Source organism: Letharia columbiana (assembly GCF_014066305.1).
Source record: "Letharia columbiana isolate WasteWater2 chromosome Unknown Sc0000003_s0, whole genome shotgun sequence".
NCBI classification, from domain to species: Eukaryota; Fungi; Ascomycota; class Lecanoromycetes; order Lecanorales; family Parmeliaceae; genus Letharia; species Letharia columbiana.
The window spans coordinates 492588-513710 of NW_023501039.1; the positions used below are offsets into that span (position 1 = coordinate 492588).

At 50.4% G+C, this 21123-nt stretch overlaps 11 protein-coding genes across 11 annotated transcripts; 2 read left to right on the plus strand and 9 right to left on the minus strand.

Annotated features, from left to right (window-relative positions):
- Positions 1–54: 54 nt before the first annotated feature.
- On the plus strand, positions 55–2895 carry HO173_001607 (uncharacterized protein; the record flags this gene model as incomplete). Its single annotated transcript, XM_037303546.1, has 2 exons — positions 55–127; positions 2069–2895. The coding sequence occupies 2 exons, from the start codon at positions 55–57 to the stop codon at positions 2893–2895; spliced, it is 900 nt and encodes a 299-aa protein (XP_037169268.1).
- Positions 2896–3235: 340 nt separating this feature from the next.
- On the minus strand, positions 3236–3685 carry HO173_001608 (uncharacterized protein; the record flags this gene model as incomplete). The annotated part of the gene is made up of 1 exon (XM_037303547.1): positions 3236–3685. One exon carries the CDS (start codon positions 3683–3685, stop codon positions 3236–3238), a length of 450 nt encoding a protein of 149 aa, XP_037169269.1.
- A 61-nt stretch (positions 3686–3746) lies between these two features.
- On the minus strand, positions 3747–4985 carry HO173_001609 (uncharacterized protein; the record flags this gene model as incomplete). The annotated part of the gene is made up of 1 exon (XM_037303548.1): positions 3747–4985. The coding sequence occupies one exon, from the start codon at positions 4983–4985 to the stop codon at positions 3747–3749; it is 1239 nt and encodes a 412-aa protein (XP_037169270.1).
- Positions 4986–5863: 878 nt separating this feature from the next.
- On the minus strand, positions 5864–6121 carry HO173_001610 (uncharacterized protein; the record flags this gene model as incomplete). Its single annotated transcript, XM_037303549.1, has 1 exon — positions 5864–6121. One exon carries the CDS (start codon positions 6119–6121, stop codon positions 5864–5866), a length of 258 nt encoding a protein of 85 aa, XP_037169271.1.
- A 414-nt stretch (positions 6122–6535) lies between these two features.
- On the minus strand, positions 6536–6751 carry HO173_001611 (uncharacterized protein; the record flags this gene model as incomplete). Its single annotated transcript, XM_037303550.1, has 1 exon — positions 6536–6751. The coding sequence occupies one exon, from the start codon at positions 6749–6751 to the stop codon at positions 6536–6538; it is 216 nt and encodes a 71-aa protein (XP_037169272.1).
- An 897-nt stretch (positions 6752–7648) lies between these two features.
- HO173_001612 (uncharacterized protein) lies at positions 7649–8104 on the minus strand (the record flags this gene model as incomplete). Its single annotated transcript, XM_037303551.1, has 1 exon — positions 7649–8104. One exon carries the CDS (start codon positions 8102–8104, stop codon positions 7649–7651), a length of 456 nt encoding a protein of 151 aa, XP_037169273.1.
- A 347-nt stretch (positions 8105–8451) lies between these two features.
- Positions 8452–9123, minus strand: HO173_001613 (uncharacterized protein; the record flags this gene model as incomplete). Its single annotated transcript, XM_037303552.1, has 1 exon — positions 8452–9123. The coding sequence occupies one exon, from the start codon at positions 9121–9123 to the stop codon at positions 8452–8454; it is 672 nt and encodes a 223-aa protein (XP_037169274.1).
- A 390-nt stretch (positions 9124–9513) lies between these two features.
- On the minus strand, positions 9514–9828 carry HO173_001614 (uncharacterized protein; the record flags this gene model as incomplete). Its single annotated transcript, XM_037303553.1, has 1 exon — positions 9514–9828. One exon carries the CDS (start codon positions 9826–9828, stop codon positions 9514–9516), a length of 315 nt encoding a protein of 104 aa, XP_037169275.1.
- A 1171-nt stretch (positions 9829–10999) lies between these two features.
- On the minus strand, positions 11000–11886 carry HO173_001615 (uncharacterized protein; the record flags this gene model as incomplete). Its single annotated transcript, XM_037303554.1, has 2 exons — positions 11000–11656; positions 11713–11886. 2 exons carry the CDS (start codon positions 11884–11886, stop codon positions 11000–11002), a joined length of 831 nt encoding a protein of 276 aa, XP_037169276.1.
- Positions 11887–12406: 520 nt separating this feature from the next.
- HO173_001616 (uncharacterized protein) lies at positions 12407–16989 on the plus strand (the record flags this gene model as incomplete). Its single annotated transcript, XM_037303555.1, has 3 exons — positions 12407–12508; positions 12561–13242; positions 13292–16989. The coding sequence occupies 3 exons, from the start codon at positions 12407–12409 to the stop codon at positions 16987–16989; spliced, it is 4482 nt and encodes a 1493-aa protein (XP_037169277.1).
- A 613-nt stretch (positions 16990–17602) lies between these two features.
- HO173_001617 (uncharacterized protein) lies at positions 17603–20736 on the minus strand (the record flags this gene model as incomplete). Its single annotated transcript, XM_037303556.1, has 5 exons — positions 17603–18786; positions 18842–19436; positions 19541–19845; positions 19999–20230; positions 20293–20736. 5 exons carry the CDS (start codon positions 20734–20736, stop codon positions 17603–17605), a joined length of 2760 nt encoding a protein of 919 aa, XP_037169278.1.
- Positions 20737–21123: the final 387 nt, after the last annotated feature.

Sequence of the window (21123 nt, forward strand, 5' to 3'; positions counted from 1 at the left end):
GCTGCTTGGTGCTCGGTGTTCACCGGTCCTGGAGGAATGACTTTAAACTACTCAATGCAAGTCCTTCGTACAGCATGGTTTTCATCTGAAAACCACGATACGCAAGAGTTATGCATCATTGACAACTGTATACATCCTAATAAGAACGTCGTCCATGTGGCATTCTCACGCCTGCAGTCCACCTATCTTCCGCCTGCGGGTGCCGTTGAATTGTCTGTCCTTCCCTCAAGTCTCTGCAGTGCTCTTGCCAACTGCCAACTTTACACCCGTACCCTTTGTGGTCTACAGCACTGACACTGTCGGTCACATCAATTGGCCTAGCGTCCCAATCGTCGACGTCCACGACCCTACTGCCGTTCCCAAACATCATCGAGTCTTCGGCATCAGACACACAAGATAGCCACTTTGCGATGCGCTCTAGGTCCAACCGAACTTCTTCAGGGACCTCTTGACTTGTTCAACAGCCATCATCATCACCCTCATAGTGCGAGTTTGGATCGTATTACTTCTGAGGCACTCCCAAGGCTTGGGCCTGAGCTTTTGCCGCCTTGTGCGACTTCTCGGCTTCGATCAGGTTCCTTGTCAGCTGCTTTTGGCATGCTCGATGTCATGGCGGTCGAAATCAGTCATTGTATGGTTGATTCTTCCCGTGGCGATGAGCTGATGATAGTTCGATAGCTCCCGTTTGTAGTCTGGACCTCGATCATCGAAATTTGCCTCAGCTTCACTTAAAGTCAGGTAGCTTTGTCGCATGTTGTCTTCGGCTCAAAGTCGGAGAAGCTCCTCGGACCCTGGGTCACTGCTCTTGCTGCTGTTCGAGATGGTTGAGTTGTGACCCGAATAAGTTGACTTGCTACCCTTTTCTATTGAAGAAGGTATATCAGGTTCTTCCGGCCCCAGCAGGGATACATCTTCAACGCACGCTCGGTTGTGACTTGCAGATCTTTTCTTGGACACTCAAGGGTCAACTTGAGACTCTCCAGCTCGTTCTTGAAATCGTCTCTTTGCTCCTCAGCTTCGTTCAGCTCTGACCCCAACTGTTCTACCTCAAGCCGAATTTGGTCCGCCTCTCCTCGGTCTTCGGCGCCGTCGAGAATGATTTCTTTTCCATCAACCGGTTTGCCAGAGCTAGAGTTCTTGTTTGAGCAGCATCCACCACCCTCCCCGTCCTTCCAACAGCTCGGTTTTGTCGGTTGATCTCCTTGATGTTTTGAACGACTTCCCCGGTGAGGAGCAATGCTAAACAATCTTTCGTCCCATCGAATTGGGACACAATACGGCTTGGACCCTCTGTGTATTGCGGTTCCCAGTCGATCGGTTCTGGTTTTATACTCACAGCGGTTCTTCTGTCCTCAGTCGAGAGTAATCTGTCCTCCTCTTGTTCGAAAACTTTGTTGCTCATTTACGCTAGTCCTTTGCGCCGGTTCTTGCCCTACGAGATCTGCGAGGTCTGCTCCTGAACAACTATCATCGCTTTGACTTGGACGATCCATAGCGCTTGTCTTTTGCAGGCTTGTTTCGATGCTGCCCAGTTGGACCCTCCCTGTAGAGGCGTCGATCATGGGACTACGCCAGAATGGTATTGGCTGTGGTTGCGGGATTCAAATGTTTTTCGTTGCGTAAGTGTACAACAGCTTGTGGTAAGCTAGAAATCGCAACGGATTTCCTCTACGGAATGACAGGCCGAGGTGTGCAGCAGTAGAGAAAGGCAAATGGTTTGATGTTCTGATGAAAGCATACTAGTTTCTGTGGTTCACGCGGTTTGCTCTCTGCTTTGTTCCTCTTTGTTTCTTCGCGTGAACTCTTTGTTTATGCTTTGCGATGGTCAATGGAGACCAGGTAGTTGGGCTGCATGCTCATCTTGAAAGGTACCGGTTGTCATTATGTTGTTGTGGACTTTTCTACATGCACTGAAAGCAGCTACAATACGCCTCCTGCTCCCTTCGCATCTAGGGGGTCATCACGCGTGCCTTCCTGCTTCTCTCAGATAGGACGCCTCAGAAGCCAGATTTCAGCTTTTCAGCTCACAAATCGGAATACTTACTGTTGACTCTGGGAGTCTACCTAGTACATCTAAAGCCGAGCGCGCAGAGTGTAAGCTCCAGCACTATGCCGGGACCACCAAGAGTGTCCTACAGCAACGCTCTTAGCTCCAAGAGAGGATACCCCATTGCACCACCAAGAGGTCAGCCATACTCAAGCATCCCTCGCGCTCCCCAGAACCTGGGTGCCAGTAGGGCACAAGGAATGCAACGTGCGAAAATGCAAAATGCTACCATGTCGAAAGTAACCGAAAAGTTGGCCCGCATGGACCTGAATTGGACGAAGATGAAGAAACAAATCCTCGACAAAGACCGCTGCAGAGTCGGCATGATCATCAGGGCACCTTTGCATGAGCAAGACTGGCAAGCCGGCGCCACGACCAACAGCACGGGCCCCAAGGGCGATGATTTTGAGTCCGGCAAATCCGACATCACGAACGACAGGTCTGTCTCAGAATGGAAGCACGGCTACATCCACACCAAAGTGCGTATCTTCGTTGTGGCAGCGAAGTTCCACCACCACTTTTTGGCCGCTCCGGTCTACACTCACGGCCGCAGGGGGTTGCGGAATAAGAACAGGGACTACCAGGAAGAGCACGTATCGATCTTTGACAAGTCCCACGGTCCTAAGAACCCGGAGAGATTGCAGGAGGGACCGCATCCGTATCTCTATGCCGACCTTGGAGATCACGCACCGCATTATAAGACTATGAGTACCATTCACTTCACTCGTCTTGTTCCGCGGGGCTATGGTCTCGAGTGTTCCATTGAGGGAGACTTGAACGCGAAGTCTCTGCCTCTCTTTTTGAACCACTGCAATGACGCGACTCAGAAGTTCGGGGCGACTCGGTAGAGACCTTGTCCGGGCTAGACAGGTATGCTTTGACGCTGACAAAGAGTGAACACATTCCACGCGGCTGTTCCAGCAGGCAACTTTCATGAAACAGGGTCCATGTTCTTGATTGGGTTATGAGTGTCGGTGTCTTGACATGTCTGTTAGTCCCCGGTTTCAATTTCGGTTTCGACATTTTGGGTGCGTCTTGTGTTGGATGATCGTCTTTTGTACTACAGAATGGCTCAATCGAGAAGCCTTTTCCACAGTGTTATCAAATAATGGAGCGTTAGCGCGCCAATATACACGAGGATGTCGAAAGCGCCCAAGGATCTCTAAGTGCAGCCCCAAGGAATATCGCTCAATAAGCCTCTTCTACTCGCTCTCCCTGCCAATCTGCAATCGACGTTGATTTGCGGCCAGCTGCCAATCCTTGCCGGACTGTTGCCAGATCCCTGACGTAATCTTGTTTTCGACAGCCCAGCTCTGCCTGACATTCTTCCGTGTTACGCTGCATTTGCTCTACAGCTTTGAGGATTCTGCAATGAGCAATCCCATCTTCGGCAGTCACTGGCTGGATGTCTTTTAGGAAAGAGTATACTGGTTCGTGTTGAGAACGCGGGGGGATCCGCGTGTCTGCTCCATATTTGGAGGCCGTTAACTCCTGCGCATTACGAAAGCGGGCTAGGGGTTCGAAAGTCTGTGACTCCAAATGCGAGAGACCCACCTCTTCTAGTGCTTGCTCGAATAATGATTGCGATCCATATCTCAAATTCAAAATGGCTTTCCAAAGTATCGAGATTTCTCGCATACATTGACCGCCACCTATCAAGAGCGCTGATACCTACAGCCTACAAATCTCTCGTCTGGATTCATTGAATCGATAGATACTCCCTGAGAACCCTGCAGTGCTCTTTCCAGTCATTGAGCTCGTCGACATACTCATCACAATCGATCACACTGATACTGTCCATGATCTCAACCGGCCTTGCATTCCAATGGTCAAGATCCAAGGGCTCTCGATTCTCCAGAATCTCCGCATCCTGGTCGGACAAAACACCCCGCGACCAAGTCTCAATGCGTTCACGACCAATGTCCGGCTCAGTCGACACGTCGTCGCTCCTTCGATCGCCGTCATAGGCAAGGTAGCCGGAATCAGCGTTGAGGCCGTGGGGGTCCGCAGCCGCCTCCAAGACCCGAGCCTTCGCCTTTGCTGTTCTGTATCCCTGTTCGGCAGAAATCAGATCCCTTGTCAAATTTCGGACGTGCTGGATGTGTTGGTGATCGAAATGGGTCCGGGTGCACTCAGATTCGGCCTCGGCCTGTTGGAAATCCGCCAGCTTCTGTTCGTAATCGGCTTGCCGGTCATCGAATCTGGCTTGGTAGGTCCTCAGCGTGTCATAGCTGTCGATGACATCCATACGGGCCTCTCGGAGCAATTGCTGTTCCGGAGTAGGCTCGGTGCCCTCGTACATGCTCGGGGCGGATGGACAGGCTCCAGACGAGACAGCGTCATCCACGTCGTGGAGTACAGGTGGACTCGCCGGCTCTGGTGGGTCTAGTAAGCATGCTTCGAGCAAAGCTTCTTCGAAGATTCCTTGGGATTGACCTCTTGAAAACTTCAGACTGTTTTCCAGAGGCACCAATTCGATATTTAGATGGATCTTACGCTCTTCGGCTTCTTGCTGTTTTAATCGCAATATCTCCAAAGCCAGCTGCATCTCTTCCGCCCGTTCTTGATACCGCGAATTTCTTATTGTCTCTTTCGCCTTGCCCGCTTTACATGACAAATCGGTGATTTCCGATTCAATCTTTTCAAGCGCTCCATCCTTTCGTTCCAATGCTAGGATGTCGTGTGTGATTTGATTGAGCGCTGCAACCAAGTTTGGCGTGAGAAGAAGAGCCAGACAGTCCTTGGTGCCATCATTCGCCGAGATGATGCGACTTGGTCCAGCGGTATATGGTGGAAGATCCTCCAATCCTTCCGCTTTGGCTGATGACCAGAATGGATGAAGATCCAGTCCTTCCGCGACCAACGATGTTTGGTAGTCTGTAGAGTCAGAAACTCCGACAACAGGCTCTTGGGAGTCAGTGCTAACTCCACTGTCCATGGTAGGCGTCGCTATGTTCCGCTCAATATATCTGTTGACGCTGTCACTGAAGACTAAGAGGATCTGCCCGAGATTTGATAAAGATGTACTGAGAATTCTCGCTGACTCGAGTATTCATCAAATATTAACAGAGCGTGAGCCGGGGAGGTGCAAGGTAATAATTTGATCTTTTTCCAGGGGACTTCCTTGTCCCTTTGACAATTTAGCATCCTTTGTCTAATCTTTGTGCCACAAGAAAGAAATATCGAAAGCAAAATTCCTCATCAGAAGAATGCCAGATTTCAGAGCATGGGTCTGTTCGACTTGACCCTACCAGCTCTAGAGTGTGGCTTGTTTTCTGAGATTGTATTGAACGCTCAGTCTTAGGCTGGATCAAACATCGCTTACATGATGCTTCCACCTCTACATACTGTGCTGCTTGGTGTAGGTCAAGAGAAGAGGAGAGGTTTGGACAGGTGTACAATGAGGAAGAAAGCGCTGTAGTATCCGAAGCGAGAAGAAACGGTCAGAATAAGTGGGAGTAAAGGAGGAGGCTTCGTCTGATTTCTCGAGGTGCTTGTTGTTCTTTGTCTTTCAGCTGCACCTTGTGACGTCTGACTGAGCTCGAGGGACTGTATCATCTCCTTTCTTTTCAGCTTTTGAGCCGATCGGTATTCGTAGCCGTTCTTGAAATTAAAAGTAGCAAAAACAGTCCCATCAATTCCCTCTCATACTCAGATGCGATCATGGCGGTTCAGCATCCTGGCCACCCTAACTTACTGGACGTCTGTCAACAATTCTTCATTTGTGTTGTACTCTGAAACGCATGTCCTGAAAGGACGGCCTTCTTGCAAAATCGCCGATATCTACAGTCCACAGATCATCCGTCAAGGGAGCATTCATGTTGTTCTCCCTGAGTAGAGTACCCTGCGGTACTCCTTCCATTTCTGCAAGTCATCGAAATAGTCATTAAAGTCTACTACACTGACACTGTCCATTGGCAAGATTGTCTTTGCGTACCGCTCGTCAAAACTCACGGCTTTATTGCTTCCTAGCATCTCTGAAGCCTCTTGAGATACTTCAGTTGCCCGGGCTTTGTTGCGCTCTCTGCGTTGCTGAGGATTCACGTCCGGCAAAATCGGCCGCTTCCCTTTCATCCAGTAGCCATCGTCGTTACAACAGCCATCCTCGAGCTTGTCGAGGTCAATGTAGTTGCCAAGTTAATTCTTCGCAGGCCTCCAGCTCTGCTTTCTTATATCAGCTCCTCGGTAAGAAGGATCGCCAAACAATCTTTAGAGCCATCGTTTACTGTCCAAATTTGGCCTTCCCCATCGGTGTAGGATGGTTTCTGTGATGACCCTTCGATGTCTGTTGAAGGTGGATCCTACAGGTGTCCCTCTTGGTTTGAAAACGAAAAGCGCTGCCGACAGACCTCGTGTCCTGTCAAGAACGGTCATCTCTGATTCTCCTCAGCCACTCTTCCATATTCGCTGGATGTTGAAGATAAATTAGTGACCGAACGTACATGATTCTAGGATGCTTTTGACTCTTCGCGGGCGTGATGGTCAAGATCAAGAGCAGAGATTTGGGTTGACGATTTGCCGCACCGGCTGGAGCGAGATTGCGAAGACCTGCGGCATGACTGCTGTGATATTTTTGGTGATGATGTTGCTGATTGCCGAGTGCTGAGAACGTTGACAGACGATTCTTCTGACATACCGCTGGTGCGAGGTCCCATTTTGGCTTTGCTTACCCACCAATGGCTCATCAGGGATGGAGTCCTGCATCGTGGATAGATAAGCGGCTCATCGTGAGCGACCTATAGACTAGATTCGAAATTTCGGGTGTGTACTTTGTTGGCAGTGTCTGGACGCGAAAGATGGATGTAATTTTCCAGGGACTTGGATGGTGGGGCTCTCTTGTTCCAAAATCCTTCTACTCGCACAGACAGTACAAAGCCAAGTTGCGTTCCCTTCCGCTCATCCGGTCCCTCGCGGATGTGGCCTCGATGTTGGATTGGAAGGGAGTCTGGAAAACGCATCGACGATTCGATTGATGACACTCTTGTCGAGTAAAGTAAAGTGAAGTTCAGAGGAAAATGAGAGGAGATTTGCTGTTCAGGGAAGGGTACGTAGCTTTGACGCAGAACGTAACATTGAAGCCTCAGATTGGTTTTAGCGGAAAGGAGACCAGGCACTGTTGTTTCCTTTTGGATGGACGTATTTTACGTCTGTTTGGTTAGGACCCTTGAAATGGAATCTCGTCTCCATCACTTGTGTTATATCATTTGATCACTCCTTTCACGTTTTGAAAATTAGTTGAGGGGAATGGATAAATGGCTCTATATTTTCTTTCGCCCGTTGCTGCCTTTCCAATGCAAAGTCTTCTGACTGCTCTCATGACCCTCGCAAACAAGGAATAACCACTCCCATATGGAGTAAACTGTATAGAGAAGACCCCAGACGTTTCATGGTACGTCCTTTGGTTTGCCGATCAATTGTCAGTTCCGAAACCGCACCACCCTTGTGGCTCACTCAGCTATCGTAGCGTCGGCTTCTCGCTCAGTCCTATCACGAGTTGATTTTCAGTAGCATGGGAACAGTCCGATGCTTTCATCTGCATGTCAATCGTCTCCTGTATACTACATTCAGCATCCTCCCTTCTCGGGTTCGCCTCGCGTATTTTTAGTCCCCTGGCGGCACGGTGCTTTTGCTTGCCTTTTTGTCTCCGACGCTCTTGCCGACTTGGAATAATTCGGGCTTTTCATCACAGGCTGACTTTAATCGTAGGGGAAGCTGAAATGGCTCATACGATGGTACTCGGCTCCGTGCCTTCCTTCTCAACCTCTTCTTGGACCGAAGACGAGGATCATGCCTCTCGTCCTTCCACATACGTCTATAATGCTTGACTCTCGGGTGCGAGAGGCCGCTTTTGAGTTCGATATCTGCGCTTCTGTCGCCCTTGTCCATGTATGCGAAGATTTTCTTCTTCATTGAATCTCGGACCAAGGACGTACGAAGAGGTAACTCTTTAGCGTGTGATGAAACGCTGGTGCTAGACTCAACGTCCTCATCGAGTCTCTCCTGTGCGAAGTGCTCGAAAGTCTGCACATTTTGAGGGCCGTTGTAGGATGACGCCATGGTGAAAAGCGTCGAGAACAGAGGAAGCGTACGCGTACATATGAACGGGAGTCAAGGAGGAAGACGGTAGGATCGAAGAGGGGAAACGCTGGAGACAAGATCGCGGAAACCAAGATCGATCTGGCAGGATAGTTATATTCCAGCACAGGAGAAGACTGGGAAACGCGCTTTGACATCGGCTGGTCGCATCCGCTATTTGCAGAATGTGGTGTCTCAAGAAGTGCAGGCGAGCATGTAGGAGTAACGGTATCTGCAATTCCAGGGATATCTCGCATTAGTGTATGTATCTTGTATGCAGCTAGCGACGAGTTGCCCATCGCACCAAGACTTCTGTTGTGGATACAGTGCTAGTTCTCTACTGGCAGGTGTGTGGCGACAGCAGGCCGATATGGCTGGTCGGTATCTCCTACAGCCACTGAACTCTCGCTCCCACCATCAGGTCCAATCAACCAAATATCCCCCCCAGCCAAGCTCGTCAACGAAATCTCTCCCTTCCTCAACAGCCGAAACTTCGCTTCCCTAGATCTCTTCCCCTTGATCATGTACAACCCTAGTCCTTCTATCAAACTGCGAAACTGGCCCAGCGTCAAACGCCCGTCTGTAGTGACCTTGTAAACCTCTAACGCTATGTCTCCGGTATGCCACGGTGCATATTCATCATCGGGTGTAAGGAGGTCGGCGCCGTGCCGACTGATTAGCGTCTGGATGTCGTCTTGAGCTCGGGTCAGAAGTTCGTTCAGTTCGGAGATTTCCAGAATGGGGCCAAAGACGCTGAAACTGAGGACAAGGTCGATGTTGGGGATTGGGAAGATGTCGGAGCTGGTGGGAGGAATGTCAGTACGGGCTGGAAGTTGGATGTGGAGTTGGGGATACGTTGGCTTTGAGAAGTTTGAAGCTGCTGGGTTTTTCATGAGGGAGAGAGAAGGGTTGGTCAAGGGTATAGTAGATAAGGCGAAAGCCGTGTGTAGTTGAAGCCATAATTGAAGACAAATGAGCGAAAATTGGATACCGGGAAGCATGCTCGTATTGGTGCCTTTGCATATACGAGAAGGTCCGAATTAAAAGGAAAGGGAAAGGGTGGACACAACAGCATGAGCGGGCGCATGTAAAGATATCTCGACCCTTAGTACCCTTGTTCTCCAAATCCGCGATATGCGAATAGCGCCTAAACATTGTTTACTCCAAGTCTAATCATTAGCCTTCGTCATCGCATAGAGCATACCAGTCCTCCGAGGCCCTCGCAATGGCCCCCAAGCTGGCAAAACACCGCCACCTTTGGTTGCATGGTATCTGTGAAGCGAATTTGCAAATCCCCATCCCTTACGATTACGTTGCGCTGGAGCCGGTATGCAGGCGGCAGGCTCTGTAGCACGCTTTGCAGGAATTATCGATGGCTCGTGATGTGGCTTCTATGCGGCCTTTGCGCATGCAAAGAAATCACCCCCTTGCATCTCCGCCACGGGCGTGACAGCTACTTCACTGATGGTCACAGTGGGCGCTTTCTTGTCGTCGTCCGCATGTTTCTCAAGAGGTGATTGTTGCTGTTCTGGTGTGCTGACAGCGTCATTGGTTTCCGCTGCAATTAGCGAATCGTCATCATGCTCGGTGCCGAGAGAGGTCCTGAAGGGAGCCTTTTTGGGGTTGAGGGCGGCGGCGGCCACGGCAGCGGCCCCAGCGATAACGAAGATGTCGGTTGCGGCTGTGAGAAGAGTGGAGGGCATCATGGTGGGTCGCAGAGGATTTGAGGAGGATTCGCTTTGGTGTGCTGAATTTTAGAGTAGTGGTGGGCTTGATACAGCCGACAATTAACGACTGATAATCGACGAGACCGTGGCTACGGTTCGAAAGGCAGCAAGATTTTGTGGGGTCTTTTCTTGTTATAAACCCCAAAAGCGGAGGCCAGGCGGGCAGGATCAGCGCATCATGGCCTGTTTTATGCGCTGTCATGCGGGTGCCAAACAAGGGCCATATAAGTGCCATATAAGTGTCAAAAAACCGCCGCAGCCCACCAAGATCCAGACCATCGATTCTTGCTGTTTTCGGGGCTGTTCGCAGACTCGCGCGAAGCATAAGACAGAATTGTTGGCTTCCGTAATTCAGCTGCAGAAGTGTTGGCGTAATCGGCTGGCTTTAGTCAGATTATCTACCTTCTTCTGGATGTGTGCTAACTCCGTGCTTTTCCTGGCTCGCTAGTCTCCTCGTTGTGGAATAGGTCCAGAGCTTTGAGCCGAACACGCATACACTTCGCCTCACATTCACTACGCGGTGCCAACAACAGCGCCCGAGGCGTAGGGTTGCTAACATCGCCTTCCAGATTAGCGGTAAAAATGCGTTACACAATGCCAGAACAATCCCAGATTTGTTGGTGCTTTCTCTTTTCAATTCTATGGATGAGGCGATATCACAGCATTGCAACGTCTGATGCAATGGTGAACATGCTGATGGAGGGCAAAGCGTGGCGGATCTCATTCGTAGAAGCTGTTCACGTGGCATACCGGTTATTATTTCGAAATTAGCGTCATCGTCTCTGCAGTAGGGATTTGAGGGCTTTTGTGTTCAAGGATACAAGGATCGAGGCCCAGGGACGGTGTGAGAACGTTTGACCATCCTCGGTCTAGCGACATCGTTTTCTGCAGGCATCTGTCCTGTGTCAATGCTCATGTGACTAGTTGCTCATACTGTTAGCAACTGAAGAGAAGTATGCTAAGTCAAGAACGGTGAGGATTTCTAAATTTCTCGAAACAAGTCAAAAAGTTTGTGCTCTCTTTCTCGCTGGTGTGTAGATGTTTGGGACCGGACTCTATCATGTGAACCGAGCTGTTCTGTTAATACAAGCATTATAGTACAGCCCCCACTTGCCCGCTTCCTTGAAGTCAAGAATAGCTGACCTGGCCCTCATGCATCGATATCCATCTTCTCCACAACGACTACATCATCATCTGATGATAGCTCATGTACCGTAACGTACTTGCTGATCTCCTCCCTCGTAATGATCTTCTCGTTTAGCACAGCCGTGGTACCACGCTTGAACTTGTAATCCCGCTGCTTCAACTCTCGTTGGTTTGGAGTAATATAGTTCCTCATCAGTGTCGTCTTCTCCGCCGTAATCACACAAACATCAACATTTGACCCGGACCCCAGATCGTTGAAGATACCAGCTTGAATGGCGTCCGATGTCAGCTTTATAGCCTCTTCCCTAGTCATCTTCTGCTTCCATTGTGTCTCAAACACCGCCATCGCTGCCAAAGATCCAGATCCCATGGTGACATAAGGGAGCTTGTCGGTACTGCCGTGAGCATGTACGGTGAAGAGGCCAACCCCTGTCGGATCAACACCAGCAACCACGAGATATGCACCGATGTGGCCTTGGTGTCGGAAAAGGTGTTGCTTCAGCATAGTCATGCACGTGACGACGCGGGGTTTGCGGCCTGTTGATAGAGCGTGGAGTTCGAGGTTGGATGAGATGATGGCAGTGGTAAATTCTGTGTCTGCAGCTGTTCCAGCGCCTGCGCACCATATTTGGGGAGCGATGTAGTGCAATTTCTCGCAGTTCTAGAACGACATGGCTGTCAGCGCAGGATACAGCTCGATCAAGAACGTGGATGCACCTTGTCTGCTACTATTGGTCCAGATGTAGCTCTTGTATCTGCTGCTATGACGACTCCTCCATCGAATATAGCTCCAACGATCGTTGTACCGGTGCTGGTGGCTTTTGGTAACTGCACTCCTTGTGCGTGCAGAGCTGCATTGCGGTTGTGGTTGGAGAAGTCGAAGCCAGGCATGGCGACGGAGGGAAGAAGTATTGACTGAGGATTGTACACACCAGCTTTTGAGTAGCAAACGGATGCTTTGAGCGTGAAGGCTGTTCTCAGACGAGTCCAAACAGAGAAACCATATGATTCGCTTCTCGTAATTCTCTTGATTGAATTGGGGTAGTATTGAAGCTGATAGTGAAGTTGACGAGGATGGAGCTGCCTGAGACAAAGACGCGCTAGTTTCACGCCGCCAAGACCTTCCAAGACCTTCAAAGCGCGACTCACACAAGCTCTCTGTTCACTTCACCCTGTTGACTCGATAAAGCGTCGCAGCCGAGATGTTTGTTACATGACAACAATACTTTATGCTACATAAAATAGAGCTTCTATCCTGGACCGTACCTTCAAAATCTTCACCGGGACTCCTGTGTTAGCCCGACGACACTCTTTTACAGCGCCTCCTCGAACAACGCCTAATGCCAAAATCAACAAACAGACCTCAAGCCGAGAAGTGCGAACAGTCTCTCCGAATTTTGAAAGGGCAAGAATGGCGTTTCGAGCAAGCCCCTCCCCTTTCGGGGTTACTGCTGGAACCTCAAGTAGCTCCCCGATACAACAGGGTCCCGAATTGGAGGAGATATCGACTGAGGTCAGTTGGCTGTGGCTCTACAGTATCTGATTGGTTCTGACTGCTTGAAAAGGCACTTGGCTTTCAAGCGATCGCAGGTGAAACAAAACTACAATTACTACCATCCCCGTGGCCCATCGACTCCCTCCCTCCTCCTACCGCTTCGTTACTATCTGTAGCGCCAAAGAAAGGCCTCCTTGCAGCCGCTGGACCCGAGTCAGTTATCGTAGCCGGCACGGAGTCGGTACGTCAAGGATTTTCTGCAGAAAGCGTAGCGGATGGCACCACCAAACCCTTTACTCCTCAGTTGACCCTCAATGTCGGCATGAGGGTGTCACAGGTCGCATTCTCCGCTGATGAAAGCTTCCTTGTGCTATCAGCAGAAAACGGTGGAGGCCTGGCGGTCTACGATGTTCAATCTCTCATGCAGGGTTCTACCGAGTCAGCGTTCCAGCTCACCACCAACGGTACTGCTCTTCGCGCTCTATTGCCGAATCCAACACCAGAAAGGGCGGAGCTATTCGCTGCAGTGTCTACAAACGGGCAATTGTTAATGGCAAACCTCAAATCCCGTGAATTTTTTAGTGGACCTCAAGGTCAGCTCCTGAAAGACGGTGTTAGCTGTGTTTCATGGAGTGCTCGTGGAAAGCAGCTGATTGCAGGTCTTGGGAATGGGACGTGTTATCAGATGACACCAGAAGGGGAAGGCAAAGCAGAACTCTCTCGACCACCTGGCTTGGATGGTGATCAGCATGGTGAAAATCCAAGTGTAGTCGTGCATGAAATAGATGCTGACCTTCTTAGTCTCCTCAATATCTTGGCTTGAAAACGATGTTTTCCTCATCGCTCATACCCCTTCATCTTCAGATGGTGGGATGATACCTGAAACCACCTATCACCTGGTTACTCGACAGACCAAACCCCAGACATCCATGGTATTTCAAAAGCTTCCTGACCCTTGTCCTCCATTTGGGCTCCACCGGTCTCCAGCTTTTCAATTCATGCAGCGCCTAAGGGATTACCCGCCAAATCTACAGGATATTATAGTCGTAGCGTCTACGACGTCTATAGACATCGGCCTAGTCACCAGATCGAAGACCCCTCTAACGAACGATGCTCCCGCGGAGAAGGTTACTAGTGTCTTCACAACAACTGCTATGGCCGACGATTCGAGACGTGCCCAAATGCCAATGTCAAAAGATCAGACAGACACTTCTCCCATAGGTGTCTGCTTTGATCTCTCTAGCAAAGACAAAGTACTGCGCCCGCTGCCCAAGGAGGAATTTGATGCTTCGCAGGGCCCATTACCGGCGCTAATGATATTGAACAACGAGGGCGTACTTTCTTCTTGGTGGATAGTATATGCGGAATCCATTAGACAAGGGACTGTCTACCCAGGTTTGGTCGCCGCCGGCGGGCCTCAAACAAAGCAACAGCCACAGACCCAAAGGCAGGCCTCGCCATTCGCTAGCGCTGGTACCCAAGCAGCGCCTGCTTTTGGCCCGAGTACTTCTGGAAAGCCATCGACCCCAGCGGTCGGCTTTGGCAGCGCATTCAGCAAGCCAGCAACCTCTGCGTTTGGGATGACGAGTTCTCCAATATCCGGTTTCGGTGCTAGCAAGTCTCAGTCACCGTTCGGAGCGCCAACAGTGACCCCTACCACCTCCCAGAGCGGAGGCTCGACATTTGGACAGCCTTCTTTTGGGTCTTCCACACCAATGGGTAGCGTGATGGGCGGTACTGGTAGAGGTCCAAACCCCACGGGCGCTGCGGCTTTTGGAACTGCTGGTGGCTTTGGTAACCGTGGTTCCGTATGGGGTACACCGTCCTCTGGAACAGCAGCGGCTTCGGGTAGCGTTTTCGGGCAGTCTGGCTTTAGTGGCGCCCATCAATCTGCGTTTGGTGCCCCATCCACTGGTAATGCGTTTGGATCCAACACGCCAGCGATCGCTGCTGCCCCGAATTCTGGAGGCTTTGCATCTTTTGCTGCAAAAACGGGTGGCTTCATGACCGCAGCACCACCTAGTGCCGCACAGAGTCCATTCGGCAAAAGTGCACAAGGCGCGTCCTTTGGCTCCGGCATGGGCACAGATACGAGCTTTGGAGCAACGTCTAAGAAGGACGCTGAGGCACCTAAGAGCATTTTCGGGGGCGGTGGCGCTGCTTTCACCCTCGGCACGACTTTTAAAGGAGATGGTCCTCCAGCAAATGAGGCTCCGAAGCCCGAAGGCAACGAATCCAAGTCGATGTTTGGTGACGGCTTTCGCAGTGCGCTAGGCGATGCACAGAAAGAGGCTGCTACTCCTCACACGAAGGATGCAGAGATGGATGAAGACGACAGTGCTCCGGCCCAGAGCGCTCAACCTGATCCTGTGCACAGTTCAACGACAACCCCAGTTGCTAAGCCAACCCCGCCCAAATTCCAATTCCCGAGTGTACCACCTTCTACAGGCGGGCTCTTTGGAACGCAAGCTCAAGGCAAGACCACTCCCGCTGCTGTACATAGCAGTCAGCCTTCTAGCTTCACCTTTGGAAAACCAACTCCTATTACCACAACGCCAAATGACACGCCCAAAAAGCCTGAACAGCCGATTCGACCTTCTGTGGAGATATCCCCAAAGATCAAGGAAGAGCCGCATTCGGACGACGATAACATTTCTCCGCTAAATGAAGAAGAGGCTGCTCCTCCCTTAGGCTTTGGTACTCCAAAAACTCCTTCTCCTACAGGAACCAAGAGTCTCGAGGATCCCGTACCGCCAGAGTCAACGAGTAAGACAAGCTTTGCGCCTGGCGACTCCTCCACTTCCTCTAAATCGTCCGAGGAAGCTCCTCTGCCACCTGACTTCCTACCATCGAAGACTAAACTCAAGGAAGTTGAGCCCCCTCCCGATGCACAAGCTGCATTACCAGAGAATGAGGATGAAGGCGAGGAGGAGGATGCAGACGCAGAAGGAGATGAAGATGAAGAAGAGGGCTTGGATGACGAAGGTAGCGGCGTTGACGTTGCCCAAGAGATCAGTCCCAGCACTGATCCTACTCAGAGCCCGAAGATCACTCCTGGAAGCTCTTTCGGTGGACCTTTAGACAAGAGCCCCTTGGGAGGATTGTTTTCAAGAGTCTCGCAACCGCAAGGTGGTCAAGCTGGCAGATCTCTTTTCGGAGAGATTGGTAAAACCTCAGCACCTTATTTTTCTCCGCCCTCGAAGACCCAAGAGAGTCCAAGATCACCGAGTCCAGTGCGTTCAATGCTTGCTGGAGACTCACTACGACCGGACAACTCGAGATCGGTCAGCGCCCCTGGTCCTTTCAAAGCACTCGCGAACCGAAAAAATACATTGAGTCAACTCGCAGTTCCGTCAAAACCTCAGCCCTCAGCAGAAGAAATACGAAAGCAAGAACGAGAGCGGATAGCTGCTCAAAAAGCTAAGCAAGCTGCTGAAGAGGATCAAGATCTTAGCGACAGGGAAGATGAGAGAGTGCGTGAAGAGCTTGGGACGGAAGTAGAGGGTACGAAGACACTAGATCCATTCCTCGCTCATCAGGATTACATTGGCGCTGTCGACAAGCCTGGCATGCCTGGACAAATCGAAAAGGTCTATCGGGACATCAATTCAATGATCGACACTCTGGGACTGAACGCCCGATCACTCACAGCATTCGTGAAAGGACACACGGAACTGCACAAGCAAAGCGGTCGCTCCAGAGAAGATCTTGAAGATGATGACTGGTGTCTCATCGAGATAGGCGACCTGAATACCGTCGAGGATAAGCTAGAGCAGAAGCTCGAAGCTGGCCAGATACAAGATGTGCAAAAGAAGCTCAATGAGTGTCGCGATCTGCGCAAAGGTGTTGCCGCACTCCGAGCCAAAGGTGGCGACTTCGCCAAAGCTGTCGAAACAAGATCTGACTCCGAAGTCGCCGAGTCTGCAAGGACTGCACCACTACGCCTCGAACAAGCCACCCAGCAGCATGAACTGCGAAAGCAATTCATGAGATTCCAGAAGCTGCTCGCTGAGACTGAGGAGAACATCACGATGCTGAGAGCCAAGCTAGCATCATGTGAAACTAGCAACGCCAACGGCCGACCTCTAAAGAAGCCCACAGTGGAGGCGGTCACCAATACAATAAAGAAGATGACAAGCATGGTCGAGAGAAAGAGCGGGGACATTGACGTTTTGGAAACCCAAATGCGCCATCTACGCTTCTCGTCTGCAGCTCTAAGCCAGAGCAGTAGGGAAGGGTCTCCTTTTACGCCGCTTCCTTCAACATCGCCAAAGTCCAAACAGTTTCCCAGATCAGGAGGTAGGTCCGTTCAGAATGGACAATCATACACTCCAGGCAGATCAACGAACAGACCCGGAACACCGAGGAAGGCAATCCAGGAAGTCACGCCGGAAGAGGTGCAGAGATATAGGGAGAAAGCGCAGAGACGGCAGGAAGTGAATCTGATAATGAAAGAGGCGTTTTCGAAGACGGGGCCCAGAATTAGGGCACTAGATTAGAGCGGCATATGCGGACAATGAGCTTGGATACTCCTTTGGTGGAAAATTATTGCATCAAATCAGTAGCATCACCAGCATTAGCGCAGGCGTTTGCAAACAGGTGGCGAATACCATGTCGATATAGAGCTGTTCAATGCCTCTCGTCGTCTTTGTTCTATCCTACTGTGCTCTTCCTTACAAGTTCACATCACGAGCATGGAACTGAACTCTACATGAATTGAGCAGATCTTTGATGTTCGACAGCCTTGCGATATTAGATTGGAGCATGGTGCTCGAATGTGTCATTGATGCCCATAAATCAGAGGATGAAATGGAACAGGAAATGAATATGTGCGTCATCAGTTGGACCTGAGCCCGGAGAGTATATTCAACGTCATGCCACACTCAGACCTCCACTGTGAATATCCACCGTCACTTAGACCCAGACCTCCGCCCACTTACCCTTCCACATATACAGTGACTGCAACTCTGGTGCCCCATGTTAGCCCTGGACTTCCCGTACCGCAATCGTGTCCATCGTTTTTTTCTACGACTCCTTCGGCTCCTTGTAGCGGCTTGGTCCGATATGCCTGAACTCCTTTAGCTGCGGCGGACGGTTCGGACGAGCGACCAATCAAACCTCTGTGGCGTAGGGTGATCTGTAATACCGTTGAGCAGGACCTGGCATGTAGTTGCCTTGGTTGATTGGCGTGAAGCCTGACGGACCCCCTGGGACGGAGAAGGAAGGATGGTCTGAGAAGTGCACATACGAGCCTTCGTCGAGTATCTGTGTGTTGTTGTGCGAGCTGCTACGTGAGTGGCCGTGTGAGCTGTTATCGTTATACCAGCTGTCATTGCCAGTGGGGATGTGGAAAGCGGTCTGGTACATCCTGTGATCCGGCGCAAAGTTGGATGACCCCGCACGTGAGATGTCACTCACACCTCCTCCACCATCCCCAGCAGTTTGGCTACGTAAACAACTCAAAGACCTCGCGATCTTCTCCTGAGCGGAATATCCAGATTGATCGACCGCCGAGTCGGATTCAACAAGTGTCTGCCAAGATGGACTAGTATCCATGAGGTCGTCCGGTGAAATGTCAGCAGAGGTAGGTATGTAGGAATACACTTCACTGGAAACCCGTTCCAGTTTTACAGGATGAGTACGTAGTTGTTCTGTATTCTCGTAAGTTACCCCATCCATGAACATTGCTTGAGCACTGGAAGTCATTGCCATGTCTTGAAGGCTTGATCTCATGTTGCTCGTCAACGGTATTTGATTCAATGCACGATCTAGTAGATCGGTGTTAGCAAGCGTCCCATCATGGCTAAGGGAGATGATACCTTTAGAATAGACTTGGGGTTGACCAAAATGAGAGGTGCATTTGCCCCTGGACTGAGCCGTAGTGGCCGTCTCCGTCGGTCTCGCAACGATTTCCCTCAACTTTGGCAATGTGGGCATTCGACGACTGCTCGGTGCTGTCTCCAATCGCTCATCCATAAGAGTTGGACAGCGCAACTTTCTTGCCTTGAGGTACTCTTTCATGACGCCAACCGCTCCCTCCATTACCCAACGAGCCTTGTGAGTGTGCGGAACGCAAGAAGGGACTTGAAAAATCCAATCCAACGATTCCCACGCGCGCATTGCATAGTCCGCACCAGGAAACGCAAAAACCTCTATCAACATAAGCGTAGCATAATTGTGCTGCTGCAGTGCCCCTGCGTACCATCTCCAGCGGCGTAGAAAACATGAGGTCTCGATTTCTTTGGCAATCTCCATTGTCTCGAGCCCCGACATGATCACGGTTCGGCTCCATTGCTCTAATAATGTACCAGTCAACAGCGGACTTGGTGGAATAGAAGTGTAGGGCATTACCTGGCATCCTTCCCCGGGCTGTGCTCATGTGATACTCATGTAGGACCATCGCATGCATCCGCCTGCAATGTAAATCTATAACGAGCCGGGTGTAATGCTGTATTGGAATCCTGTCGTCAATCATTGGGTAGTATTTCTTTTCCATGTATTGTCGAAACTCGTAGATCATCTCCAACATCTTCTTAATGTAAGCCGAGTCCGAGTCATTCCCCTGTCGAGCTCGTTGTCGAGCGGCATAGATTTCCCTGATCCTCTCGTTGCACTCCATGCGAGCGTTAGTCGGGGTCATGCCAGTCCATCTTTCACTACTTTCTTTGAGGATATCAGATTTTTCGAGCTCAGAATCATCAACATTGAGGGGAAACTGTGTGTTAAAATCGTCTTTTCGGATTCTCGCCCTTGGACTTTGCGCCTCACACACTCGGATGTCCAGAAAGCACAGCTGGTGCCAGATCATACGATGGACCTGAGTCACTACCGCATCATACCCGTAATAAGTACCGTCTTTGTTGAGTCCCATGCCTCGTGCAAGATCGATAGCCGATGCCACAAGTGTTGCGAGCGTGCGGGAAATGATATCTCGGCACATAGGGATCTGTATCGATGATTAGCCCTATCGTACAGCGGCGCTTTTCAACGCTTTCGCTGGGATTCGCTGCAGCTTTCTATTCAAGGCTTGCAAACGGATGCATGTCTCACCAAATACATAACGAAAGCTTGAATTGTCTCAGGCTTCTCCGTGCGAATGACATGGGCACGACTTAAGGAGAAAGCCGTGGCCTTTTCGAGGGTGTCCACCCATTCTTCCCTCTCGCCTCCCAACTCCTCTCTGACTGTTTCGGCATCCATGCTCACGACGCCGGCAAAGAGAGCAGCGTATACGAGGGCTTGGGTGGACTCGGGTGTGTCCTTTACTCCTCTAGATACATTGTGCCAGAAGACGTCGTACCTTTCCTGAAACGATGGCCGATGAACTATACAGGCGACAGGATGAACACATTCCCCTGCACATTTCGGAGTCAGAATGGTATTCTTTGAGGCAGAAAACTCAAGTCATAAATGAAATGGGAGACATCGTGAGCATTTGCTCCGGGGACATGTCTTGGGACTCAACTATGGCATCAACGGGGTGAAAAGGCTCCTAAAATTACACTCACAGTAGTTTTCCATAATCCTGTCCGCGAGGTTTAGGGAGCAAAGGAACTTATGAATGTCCTGGTTGACTTGCAAGGTATGCGAGAAGAGTGAAGGTGCGATAAAATCGGGGTCAGGGTCGAGGACTTTGGGCCCAGCGGCAGCATCAAGCCAACGTGGCCTTGGTAGGCTGTTGAATACTTTTCTATCGTTATCCGTTCTGTGAAGATCATTTTTGTCGAGCATTTGCGTCAGCTATGATGTATCAGTAACGCTATAGCCCTTGCTGAAAGCGGCGAGTGTCACAGATTACTTGCCTCCTCCAACATTTTCGGGCGATAATCTGAACCTATCCTCTTGGTAAGATTGTACCTGCCAGCTCGGATTCCGTTGTCCTCAAAATCATCGTCATCTCCGTAGGTAGCATCGGTAGCAATAAGGGGACTTGGCTCAATGTCGCTTCCTTCTTCGGATCCATCCTCCGCATCCTCCTTCCTCGCTCTTTTCGCAATTTTGTTGTCGATATTGTGATGCTCTTCTTTCCCTTTCTCTATCACCTCCCATCCCTCATCATCCTGAGGGAGGTAAACACATTCCAATCTATTCTCAAGGCATCTTTTGCAAGGATCAGGATACTTGCTGCACTTGCTCTTGCTTGATCGACAATTTTCGCAACATCTGATTATTCGCCTTCGGGTCCGCTTCTCCTTGACAGCGCAATTAGATTCGGATCCGGATTCAGACTCCTTAATATGTGGCATGACTGAGGACGAAGAAATGAAGATGGTGAGAGCGAAAATGAGAACATTGAATAAGGAGGCTATGATTCAAATGGGAAGTCCTTATTGGGGGTGGGTGATTACTTGAGGGGTTGTTTGTATTTGCGGGGGATGGCATATCGGGAGCCTACCTAGTCAACCGAGTCTTAGCTATTGACATAGGGAATTTCCCAGACCGCTTGGACCGCGATTGGGTACGCATACCTTCGCTTCGGCCAGTACCCGTCCTGCATGTATACGATCTTTCCAAGTTGCCGAACGGATGATTGGTCAGAATGCATACATGCATACGCTACCATAGGCTGTATTGCCAGGCTGCATCACGCAATTCCAGATCTTTGAGTGCTTGAAAGAGATGCGAGTGTATCT